The sequence below is a fragment of the Vigna umbellata genome, chromosome 5 (genome assembly GCF_029865625.1).
Source record: "Vigna umbellata cultivar VRB3 chromosome 5, Vumbellata_1.0, whole genome shotgun sequence".
In the NCBI taxonomy this organism is placed as follows: Eukaryota; Viridiplantae; Streptophyta; class Magnoliopsida; order Fabales; family Fabaceae; genus Vigna; species Vigna umbellata.
In genome coordinates, this window is record NC_142169.1 from 30,622,245 (window position 1) to 30,634,861 (window position 12,617).

Below are 12,617 nucleotides of genomic sequence, written 5' to 3' on the forward strand. Positions count from 1 at the left end.
CATGGTATAGAATGAAATGGAGTTGTGGTGAAGTAAGGCAAGAAACCAGGTAAAAGTGAAGAGTTTGGCGTACTAGATGATGCAAATTGTCAAAGAATGTGCAGAAGTATTGACTAAGGGGTGCATTAAACGTGCCAGATTTAAATTTGTCACGTAGTGGACTAGCTAGGAATAAGTTTTTCGCCTTTTGGAAAAAGACCATCCACAGAACATGGAAAGGGTAGAGGCATGGTGCTAGTTTTTTTGACAAATCATGTTGCGGTGGGTTGGTATGATATATCATAGAGAGAGAAATAAGAACACCAAATTCCGAAATCATAGCTTTGATTTTCCAGCAAGTGAGCTAAACCTGATTTGATGCAAAACAAGTTCGATTTTTGTCAGAGTATCTATGGTTTAAGAGGAAATCACGTAATTGATCCTGAGCCACTTAGATGAATTGGTTGCACCAAAAGATAGCACAATTTGAACGTGTGATTGAAGTTGTGTATGTACATGCACATTCTTCCACTATGGTTATCACCGTTGGTTTCGATTCACTGCACATACCAATTATTCGCGAGCTTATTTTATTCCTTTTTACTAAAGTTGGGGATGGAGTGAGCTTGTTTTAGGTTAGGTATGTATGCATGCATAAAAATTGAGTTTGAAAAGATATTAATATTTTATATATTAGATAGCATGTATATTATATTTTATATTGTATTTTTCTGTACAGTCTCTAATCGGGTTAATGCCACAATTGTATTGGATCTCCTTCCTTAAAAAAATCTATCTTCAAAGAATAAGCTTATACTTACCAACTAAAATTACAGACAGGGTAATTTTTTCTTTTTTGTTAAATTGCGACTTTAATTCTGTATCAAGGCATTTTAATTTACAAACAAAACTTAAGTGCAGAGAAATAAATAAATTTAATGTACGTGTTAAACTGGGTAAGGATGTATTAGATTGAAATGGAGATAAAGAGAAAAGACACTAACTAATGATCAGATAGAGACCCTTCCACTAATGAAAAAGCTAATTGACATATACATAATTAAATAACATAGCTTTCAATCACGTGCACCTAATCTCCATGATTGCCTTCACTTTCATTTGAGCACCAAATTATGGTAGTCCAATACTTCTTCAATATTTAACGCAACTATTTAAAAATGTCTTTTTCTTCGTATTGTCTTCATATTCAATCCCCACCCTTTTTTCTTTTTATTACCAAAACAATACAAAAATGTGTTTAAATAAATTTTCTAAAATATTTATAAGAGAAAAATTATAAATTAAGACACGTATTAATATTCCCTAATGATGGTGTTTTTGTGACGCAAAAAGATTAGAACTCTGTTCAACCTTCCTAAAACTACAGCTGAAAATATAGAATAGAATTTGTGTTTGATTTTCTTTTTCGAATAAAAGTTATGGATAACTAACCACCACGAAATCGCTTACCATACCAAGAATTTTTCTTGCTTTCTTTTCCACAGCAGAATTTTTCGTGCCAGATCTAGTGGCAGACTTTTTCAGAGCCATATTAAAGATACATTAATTGTGCGTGTGTTTTTTAAACAGTGGAGCTACTAGTATAGGAGTGTAGCGGTTCAATTTTTCATTACATAATTATTTAAATTAAAATTTTAATTTAATTTAAGATCAAATTTAAATAAAAACAATTTAACTATATTTGTAATGCATGAAATGTAGTGAATTTTTCTTTTTTGTGTTTTTTTAATTCAAACACTGAAAAACTAAAATGAAAAGAATTTTTACTAGGCATTTTATGTTGTAGTCAAACTTATATCATGATTACTTTTAACTATTTTAGTGAAGTGTTTCAGGTTTGAATCTTTTCTTAAAAAGTAATCTGAATTTATTATTATAAAAATAAGCTTCATTTAATTTTAATGTACAGTCTAAATCAAATCAAAGTAATGTTTCACGGGTGGATGAGACTATTTATTTATTTATTTGTGTCGTTATAAATTTAACAATATTTTTTTTTAAAAATTGTTAAATATTTTAAGATTAAAATAGTTTACAATAGAAGAACTTCATAAAATATTGTTATATTCATATGTTCGAAGTAATTTAGTCTTTGTCAGTTCATTAACAATGGCCATGGTTTATTGATGAAGATCATTGGACAATTGGTGCATACCCAGAACACTTGAGACAATCCATTTTTCTGTCACATTAACTTCACCAGCACCCGTTAAAGGAGTTTCAAAATTTCAAAACTGTGTGGCATATTATAAATCTAGGTTTTTGTAAACTATATATTATAACTAAATAATTCATAGATATTCTAATAATTTGAGTGGAGTCAATTTAAAAGATAATTTACATACTTTAATTTTTTTATTTTTTAAAATGATTTTAAATAATAAAATCTTAACAAAATACGGACAATATTACAATTACTAATAATTACGTTGTGTTATTGTATTATCTGCCGCGCCAGTTCGTTGTTGAATGTGACTTTGCCATGTATGAATTCACCGGCATGTGTTCCGCCATGCTTTCCGCTCTATTCCCATGGATGGATCCAACCTTCATTATTGGATGAGCCACTTCACGTGTACCCACTAACACAAATCATCTAATCTCAACATTTCTCTCTGTTCTTATTTTCAATTATTATTATTTTTTTCTAATTTATTTTCTCCTTTATCTGAAATCAATATAATTGGAGGGTACTTAAACAGTAGCACCATGCGATGAGGGCGATTTAATTCCACTCCATGAAGAGAGAGAATCCTGGAGAACCGAGCGTGGACTTATTATTAAACTCGTTAATTATCTGAATTCATTAATGCGTTTTTAAAGTTATGAGCTTGATTTATTAGGAATTAAATAATGAGACTATACGTGCAAGACAACTCAGGTCTTGCTTTACCATTTTAATACTGCAAATTATTGGAGTTCATAGTTCAAACGGATTAATGAACTCCTTCTTTAGGCAGCATTAGCAGAAACCAGTTTCTGATTATTTTAAGCAAAACTTTTTGGTGTTTCTTGAAATAATAATAATAATTATTTTTGTATTTTGAAAAGAGCGCGAATAGAGACAAAGAGAGGTCGATTAAAGATGATATCTTGACCGTTGATTCCACCCGTCTGAGTCTCTCTCTCTCGTTTTACTGTCTAGTCTCAGCTTTTCGACACAAAAGGGACAGCTCAATGGAGTCCATGCCCAGCGAGCGAAACCCCATACTATCATGTCGTTGTCATCTCCTGACCACAATACCCTTTTCCCACGCTACAAAAACCACAACAACGAAGGGTACTTAAGTCATTTTCCAAACCCTCGCCAATAATATGGGTAGTGCTCCTCTCTCATACGTGCTATAGATTTACCAGCTTATGACTGGCAGTGAAGAAAACCGATTAGCGATTGTTGTGTCTGTGATTATCAGAAGAAAGAAAGGAAAATGGGGGCAGCGAGGGTTTAGGTTTTGTTGGCATACGTTTAACTAAACTACAATATACAATACACCCGCAGACCGTACACTGTTGAAAAAGCTTCTGATGAGGGAGAAGAAGAGAACTTTGATAGAGATGCAACGTGCAGCTTGTTTGTACTTTAATCGATTCCTCACCAGAGCCAATGGATTCCTCTCTGCTCCTCTTCCTCTTTTTTTTTTTTTTTTTTTTTTTTTACTTCAACGCACCGTTTTTAGTTAACCAGTGGAGTGGTTAGTGTATGGTTTTGATTAAAAATATGTATTTATGTGTAATAGTTTTAAAAATGTAATTTTTCGGGGAAAGCAGAGTGTGAGAGAACGCGAATTTGATACGTAATTTGTGAAAAAGGAGAAAGGAAGCGGTTGGTGCATTGAATCGTTAATTTGGTGGTAGCTTGACACGATGGAGTTCTTTCTTGCTGTCTAGAACAAAATTTGACTGAATATATACCAAGGATGAAAAGCCAATCAACTCTTGCCTTGTTAAACTTGTTCATCTACTTGTTTTCTTATTGGAGATTGCCGACACTCTTTAGAGAATTTCTTGTCACCTTGAACTCAAGATAATAATATGATTTAACTAACCAAACATCTGTGATCGGCATCTACCAAAATGGGGGAAAGGAAGATTGCTAAGCTAACCAATGCCGTAACTCAACACATTTATATGCTATCCATGCCTTTGCTTTCCTCTACTTAGATTCTTTTGCACCTTTTCGTTTTCAATTCACCAACCTACTCATCTACCAACCAAAACTACTTTTAATTTTCTTTTTTCACTCAATACTGTAATTATTATTTATTAAATTTTATTGATGATAGCAATTCTGTGATTCTGAAATTAAATCTCACCTGTATTGTGTGTCGTAGATGCTTAACCGAGCTTTCTCGAACAAATAAAATTGATTATTGATAAAAGAAAGAAAATTATAGCAATTATCATGATAATATAATGATTAGTGAAAGAAAAGCGATAAAGTTAGAATTAAGATGATTTCATTTGGTAAGGTTAACGAGAATAGGTTAATTGATGGTTGTGTGTATTTTGAGATTTGCACGATAAGGTCATTAATGCAGGGTGATTCGTACTGGTACCACCAGCTTATGGTAAACAATGGCATAGATGATTAGATTAGTGTGTATGGTGGCATTAATAAAGTGGACCTAGGTTTCTTTTGAGGGGAGAGATTGTGTGAGAAAAATAAGTTTGATACGAAATGTGTGAGAAACCGGAAACAAATATCTGACTGTTAGAATCATAGAATGAAACAGTCATATATGATTGGACGGCCGTGATGTCATGATTTCCAGACTCCACTTCATATCATTCATTCCTTCAATAAATTATACAATCGCAACCTTTCTTCTTTTATTTTTCTTTCAGACTCAACTCTAGATATAATATCATGCTTCCATCACCGGTGGTCCCCACCGTATCCTCCCCCATCCCTTCAGATCCAGCCGTGCAATTCGAATCATGAGATTCCCTTCCACACCCACTTCCCTACACATCATAACACTTTATCAAACCCCTCCCTCCGCGATAAAACCCTGTCGGTCTTCCCATCCCTACGAGTCGCGAGAAAATAACGACACTAACAAAATATCGTCCCCATTTGGTCCACGCCTTTCACGTACACCCGTTTTCTGCGGCTCCTCTTCCATCCTTCTCAACGGATAAGATATTATGATCACCTCTTCGCATCCCCATCCAACGGCTTTCATTTACCCACGTGTCACCTTCGCAGTTGCTCACACAAAAAGAAAACGAAAAACCATCCATCACCTGTCACCAGTTCACCACCACCTATTTAACCATGGTTAATTTCTAACCTTACCCGGCACACACATACACACACAGCATAAACATAAACTCCTTATCCTCTCTCTTTCTCTCTCTCTCTCTCTCCGTCTTTCTCTCACTCACATCACGTTACACATACTACTCTCGCTTCTTGTTAATGGCGTCTCAGATCTAGCAGTACGAGCGCTTCGCCGTTTCTGCTACTTTCTCATCGTGGAAACGACACCGTCTGGGTGGCTGTTGTTAGTGTTTCCCTATGCAGAAAATGGCCTACACGTTCTCGTTTCCGGAGGAGGTGCTGGAGCACGTGTTCTCCTTCATTGAGAGCGAGAGGGACCGGAACGCGATCTCTCTGGTGTGCAAGTCGTGGTACGAGATCGAGCGGTGGTGCAGGAGGAATGTTTTCGTCGGTAACTGCTATGCGGTGAGCCCTGTGATGGTGATCAAGCGGTTCCCGGAGTTGAGATCCATTGCGCTCAAGGGGAAGCCGCACTTCGCGGACTTCAACTTGGTCCCCGAGGGTTGGGGCGGTTATGTCTGTCCCTGGATCGCCGCCATGGCCTGCGCCTTCCCCTGCCTCGAAGAGATCAGACTCAAGAGGATGGTCATCACCGACGAGAGCTTGGAACTCATCGCCAAGTCCTTCAAAAACTTCAAGGTGCTTGTTCTCACTTCATGTGAGGGTTTCACCACTGACGGACTGGCCGCCATTGCTGCCAACTGCAGGTTTCTTTATTTCCTTTTCTCATTTGCTTATAGCTGAGCGAAACGGTACATTGCTCGACTTTGTGGATTATTATTGTTAGTGAAAGCAGCCAGTAGGTAGTTGTCTCTGTAACTAACGTGTTCTCTTGTCGCCGGAAGAACTTCTGGTTCGGATCTTCGCTATTGAGGGATGTTTTGCCTTATGGTTAATGTGAACAAGGGCTCTCGTTATTTTAAAGCTCAGATTTGACTCATTTAAAATGAAACGTTATATATGTTGAAATTTAATTTCATCTTGGACTTGGGGCTTTAACAGCTGAAATTCTAATTGAAATTTTGTTCAATGGGTTTTCTAGTTTTTAGTTGATATGTTTTTGGAACGAACATCGTTGTGAATTCGAGGGACGTGTCGTTATTTTTATTCGTTTTCTCAGGTGTATGTTAGATCTGTTCTCCTTCCCTTTCAAGCCTTATATCGCTTATGGTCTGGGGCTATTTGTAAAAAATGTTTGAAATTTTGACACCGTGAGTATCATTGATTTGGATGTCTAATAATTTGACCCGTGATGTGATTTTGGGGTTTACCTTTAGTTACGTCTTGGTTTAAATGACTGTTGTAGTATCCTATTAGATTAGATGCTTGGTTTTTGTTGTTATTATTATTATTATTATTACTATATTATTATTATTATTATTATTATTATTACTACTGTATTATTATTATTGTTGTTGTTAATTATTAATAAATAATAATAATAATGGTAATAGTAAGCCAGCCCCTGCTGTTAATTTCACTCGCGAGCCACGGGAGTACGCACTGTTGGGTTGTTTACATTATTATACTTTGGAGCATTCCTTTTTCCTGCATGTCGATTTCACTTGTATCCCCTATTTTTTTTTTCCTGCTACGAATTCAAGAATTTAATTTTTGATTCACGGATGACGTGAAATTTTATGATTGGTTGGCGAGATAAAGAAAGCTTCTTACTATCAATGCTTATTAAATAATTTATCATCGACAATCTTGCATGGTTAGAGGAACATTTTTTACTTGATACCGGATGAGAGGGGTTTGTGTAAACCATGTGAGAAAAAATTATTTCTCTCTTTTTCCAAGCTTTTACTTTATGCATGGCGCATCTGTGATGAATAGGATGATATGTCAATATTGGGGCATTGACAACAACAATGTGTTAAATATTTGGTGTGGACCGTATGGTTCAATGTACTACATTCTTTTGTCAGAACCCCAGAGAATGCTAATTTCTGAACTGAAGTGTCTCGATACTGTCATTGATAAACCCTCTGTCTGCTTATGCGTTGTAGGAATTTGAAGGAGTTGGACTTGCAAGAGAGTGAAGTGGATGACCTTAGTGGGCACTGGCTAAGCCATTTTCCTGATTCCTACACGTCACTGGTGTCACTGAACATCTCTTGCTTAGGCAATGAGGTCAGTTTATCTGCACTGGAGCGTCTGCTTGGGAGGTGTCCCAACCTGCGGACCCTGCGCCTCAATCGTGCCGTGCCCCTTGATAGACTACCCAATCTACTTCGTCGTTGTCCTCAGCTGGTTGAGTTAGGCACTGGAGTCTACTCAACTGAGATGCGACCAGAGGTCTTCTCAAACCTGGAAGCCGCATTTTCTGGGTGCAAGCAGTTGAAGAGCTTGTCTGGTTTTTGGGACGTCCTCCCATCGTACCTCCCAGCTGTCTACCCCATCTGCTCCAGGCTAACATCGTTAAACTTGAGTTATGCTATTATTCAGAGCCCTGATCTTATTAAGCTTATCAGTCAATGTCCAAATTTGTTGCGTTTGTGGGTATGTCTTATTTGTTTGCCTGCCAATGTCTATATTACGTCTCCGATTCACTGGTCGGAGTCATACTTTTAAATTCTTTTGCTGATTAAGGTGATTGCTACAGGTTCTGGATTACATAGAAGATGCTGGTCTTTATAACCTTGCTGCATCATGTAAGGATTTAAGGGAGTTAAGGGTGTTTCCGTCTGACCCATTCGGTTTAGAACCAAATGTTGCATTGACAGAAAAGGGCCTTGTCTCTGTGTCTGAAGGTTGCCCCCGGCTCCAATCAGTTCTATATTTTTGTCGTCAAATGTCTAATGCAGCCCTGTTCACAATTGCGCAGAACAGGCCTAATTTGACTCGTTTTAGGCTTTGTATCATCGAGCCTAGAACGCCCGACTATCTTACGCATGAGCCACTTGATTCTGGTTTTGGAGCCATTGTAGAACATTGCAAGGATCTTCAACGCCTATCTCTATCTGGTCTTCTTACAGATCGTGTTTTCGAGTATATTGGGACTTACGGGAAGAAGCTGGAGATGCTATCTGTGGCTTTTGCTGGAGAAAGTGATCTGGGACTTCATCATGTGCTGTCTGGGTGTGATAATCTTAGGAAGCTGGAGATCAGGGACTGCCCCTTTGGTGACAAGGCGCTTTTGGCAAATGCTGCAAAGCTGGAGACAATGCGATCCCTTTGGATGTCCTCCTGCTCAGTGAGTTATGGAGCATGTAAACTACTGGGTCAGAAAATGCCCAGACTCAACGTTGAAGTCATTGATGAAAGAGGACCTCCAGATTCTAGGCCGGATGATTGTGCTGTTGAGAAGCTTTATATTTACAGGACTGTTGCCGGGCCAAGGTTGGACATGCCTGGTTTTGTGTGGACAATGGAAGATGATTCTTCGCTAAGGCTTGAGTGATTACGCTGTGGATTGAGTCGACGAGTCTAATGCCACTTTGATTTGGGAAATTGTCAATGACAGGTACACGCTCAGTATGCAATCTCTAGTGAATTTACTGTTGCCTGGCTTACATAGATGCAGTTATGGCTTGTCTTTGAGCTAGGTACGTGAAAGAGAGTACGCCGACGGCTTGAGCTCGAATGCCATTCATTTTACACTGGCTGAGCTAACGAGATGCTCATTTACCGATTAATAAATAGACTGAAACTGTTGTATGTGCGTTAGATACTAATTATATTATTCATCATACTAATATTCGCGGCCATCAATTTATTTGTATGCTAATTTTGTCTTTCGTTAGTAGGATGTTGGACACATTTGTCTTTCTAATTAAGCATTCTCAATTTATAATATTCGTATTGTAATTCTCGCGTTATTAGCCCTTCGCAATTTTTGATGCATTTGTGTCTAAAACTGAAGAACAGAATCAGGATGAACTATCGATCATTGTGGGAAACAAAAAATGGTCCTATAGTTAAAAGGGTTTTTGTTGCCCAATAAAATAGTAGTTTCTTAATTTGTTTGCATCGAACTTTTTTTTATCTTAAGATCATATAGAAGCTCTAAATCCATGTTTCTGGGCGGACTAAGTTCGTTATTTGGTGAAGTGTCCCTGTGTAAACATTAGAAAACTATGAATTGTTAAAAGAAAAGGATGTGAATAAAGTAAAGGCAAACTTGTTCAAGTAGATAAGCTAAAAAACGGTTGAAACAGCTTTGTTAATAGTCCCTATAAACCTATGTATAACTTTTACTGTACTTTTAGTTGCTTCTGTTTTATTCTCAACAAATTACCGAAAGTATAAAATCATACATAAAAGAGTCAGGTTTTGTTTAAATATTTAAAGTTATTGCTTTTCGTTTACATATAGTATAGTATTATTTTATGCTACTGAATCGTAAGGTATCTAGTTCGTACGCCCTCTACACATTTTAGCTAAAAAAAGTGATGTAAACTCGATTCATTTTATTGCCGGATAATGACAATGTGTTGCCTTGAACAGCTTGCTAAATCGGAATGAAAGCAGTGTGTAAAAGGCTGCAATGGATCTTTGGTGGCCTCACCACCCTGAGAAGAGGATGGGATGAGTAAGGTTTAAAAAGTTTTGCTTGCGGAGGAAAAGAATCAGGTTTCAGGTGGCTTTGGCAGGCAAATTAGTGAATGGCCCAAATTTTGTGGCACTGGCATTTTGAAAAAGCAAAAGAAAGAGGAAAGGCTAGGGTGGTAAAAATGCCCTCAGGTGTGGTGACATCTGCTTTTTCATTCAATGTTTATCGGGGAAAGAGAGGAGAAGATCCTCGACTGGCGAGCCACGTGATAGATTCGGTCACATTGGATGGTGTCCCTTGCTTTTTCTCCTTCATTCAACTTCTCTTTTCTTAAACCATCCACCGTATACTGTATTAATCTAACAAAACAGATCCGTTCCAAAGAACACATCAATTACATTTTTGTAGAAGAAGAGGATGTGATTGTGAAAAACTTTTGTTTATCAGAAAAAGAAACTGAAAATCAGGAAAAAGAAGAAAAAAAGCAGGCAAGACAAGAAGATTATGTTGCAGGGAGAGTTTGGTCCCCACCACAGTTATCCAATCAAATAAAGAAAAAGCAGGAAAAAGAAAAGGGCGAAGGTGTGCGAGTAGTAGTGAGACCAGGTTTCATTACTTAATGATGGCCGCACGTTTCATGTTCATCACCATCATCATTTTTATTCTCTTATTTTTAACTCTCCCATATCCTTCATTTTCATTTTACCATTCTATCATTGCATTATTCCAATTTCACCCTCCCTTACTTTTCATTTCACCTTATGTGATTAACTATTTTACATCTGTCTCTGCTACTAATTCAACTTTTCAATACCATGTTTCTTAAGAAATCTGCCCAATCTTCACATATATTTTCAAAGCCCATGTTATGAGGGTGACAGTAAAATTAGGGCATCTTCCTCCTGCACCTCCATATATTTGAATTCACACTTTTATACGGCTGTGAAATGACATATTTATCTCTATCTTTTTCTTTCCATCTCCATCCTCATTCATCACATACCTTTCTCCCTCCTTCTTCTTCCTTCACCGGTTCACCCATTTCAAATTTCAAAATTAAAATCTTAAATTAGAGGATCAAAATTTTCAAGGATATGAAGTACAAGATGAAAATTATGGAGCTGCAGGAATCCAGTAAAATTAGATTAACACCCACGTCTTTAATTCTATAACTAATGCCTTATATGTAACTATATTGGTATCGTAGTATTAATATGTCAGAACCCTTAAATGCTGTAGAGAAAATGGAAGTCAAATCGAAGGATGAGAATTTAGAGCTTCAGAAAATGAAAGACAAGTATGAGCAGTAAAGTGCACCAATCGATTTTGATAGTAGTATTTAAGTAAAAATTTTAAATCTGATGTCACTTTCTGCATGCATTTTCTTTCTCAATTTTCTGAACTCTCATTTTCTCCTCATTCTCTCTAACTTCTCTCTAAACTATCATCTTTTCTTCCATTGATTCTCACGTTTTCCTTCATCTGATCATTCATCAGAGAGTGTGTGAGGGTTGCTGGTGGCAAGGGTTCTCTTTTCAAACATCAAACTGTGGTTTGAGCTGATAGGTTTTTCTACTTCTAAGAAAAATCTAATTTCTGGTATATGCAAACTAAGTTTCTGTTTGCATGTGTTTATCTTCGTCTTCTTCAAATCTGATCACATTTATGGTCCTTTGGGTAGTCTGTTTTCCTCAAACAGTGAATATTGGCTTTGCGTGCTTGGTGGTGGGTAGATTTTGTACTGTGAGCGGTTCGGTCTGTTAAGAGGTAAGAGAAACTATTTAATTTAATTGTATGTGATATAATTGTGTATGGAATGAATTGATTTGATGATTAGTATATGATTGTATGAAAGGTATGTTTCTGGGTTTTAGGGAATTCTGTATAAGTTTATAAGAGTTTTGCAAAATTATGCAGAAATGCTAGGTGTTCGGTTTTGACCGTTTGGTCATGGTTAGTTAATAATTTATCAATAGAGTTAGCATTTTAGTCTCAATCGTATAGGACCTTTCGGTTTAGGGAGTGATTGATATATCAAGTGTTAATGGTTATGTCTTTATGATCAGTCTTATTGGAGTATGTATTCTGGTTAGTGATAGTTCCTATATTATTATTATTAGACCTCGTCCTTGTACTAGGCTTAAATACATTGGTTATACTGAGACAGTTGTTCCTGTATATAGTTGGACCATATTATCCTAACGATCGGTTTCTTAAAAGTGTTAAGTTTTATTAATAGAATTTGAATTAAACATTAAGTGTTCGGTATATACTGTAACTATTTAGGTTATAGTGATTTGTTTCTTGTTAGTATTTTATTTTTAATTCTATAAGTCAGTTATTCTCTCATCCTTACTTAGTATGAAATATCGTTCGGTCTTGCTTTGAGGATAGTGGAATACCGTTTGGTCTTACACTAAGTGTTAAATCCTATCAGAGTATTAGGCTTTAGGTGAGCATTCGATTTTTGGAAGTATTCGGTTTAATTATTCTATCCTTAAATGTGTGTGGCTCATGTTTGAGCCTTACTCGTTAAATGACCGTTCGGTCATATTTGTAGGTTGTATTGATCCTTTCCGATTTGGTTGTAGTCAGGGGTTGGATTGATTAACGTTCGGTCTTCTTCTATGGAATGTTATTTGATCTTCCAATGCTGATTTTATGGTTTAGTTTTGGTTGCATATTATAGTATGGATTTATTATGTATGAGAAATATTATTGGTATTCAAGTAAAAGTTGATATTTTAAGTAATGAGGAAGAAAATTCCAAGGAGGAATGTCTCAGTGTAATGCGTAGTAATGTGGTAAAGTATGAATACGAATAGTGAAATTCAC

General features: G+C 36.5%; 1 protein-coding gene across 1 annotated transcript; it reads left to right on the top strand.

The window, feature by feature from the left end:
- The first annotated feature begins 5,300 nt into the window (after positions 1–5,300).
- LOC124828103 (protein TRANSPORT INHIBITOR RESPONSE 1) lies at positions 5,301–9,108 on the top strand. Its single transcript, XM_047301329.2, is given in 4 exon segments — positions 5,301–5,991; positions 7,297–7,789; positions 7,893–8,678; positions 8,680–9,108. Coding segments are annotated over 4 exon segments (1,776 nt in total). The 5' UTR covers positions 5,301–5,521; the 3' UTR covers positions 8,707–9,108.
- Positions 9,109–12,617: the final 3,509 nt, after the last annotated feature.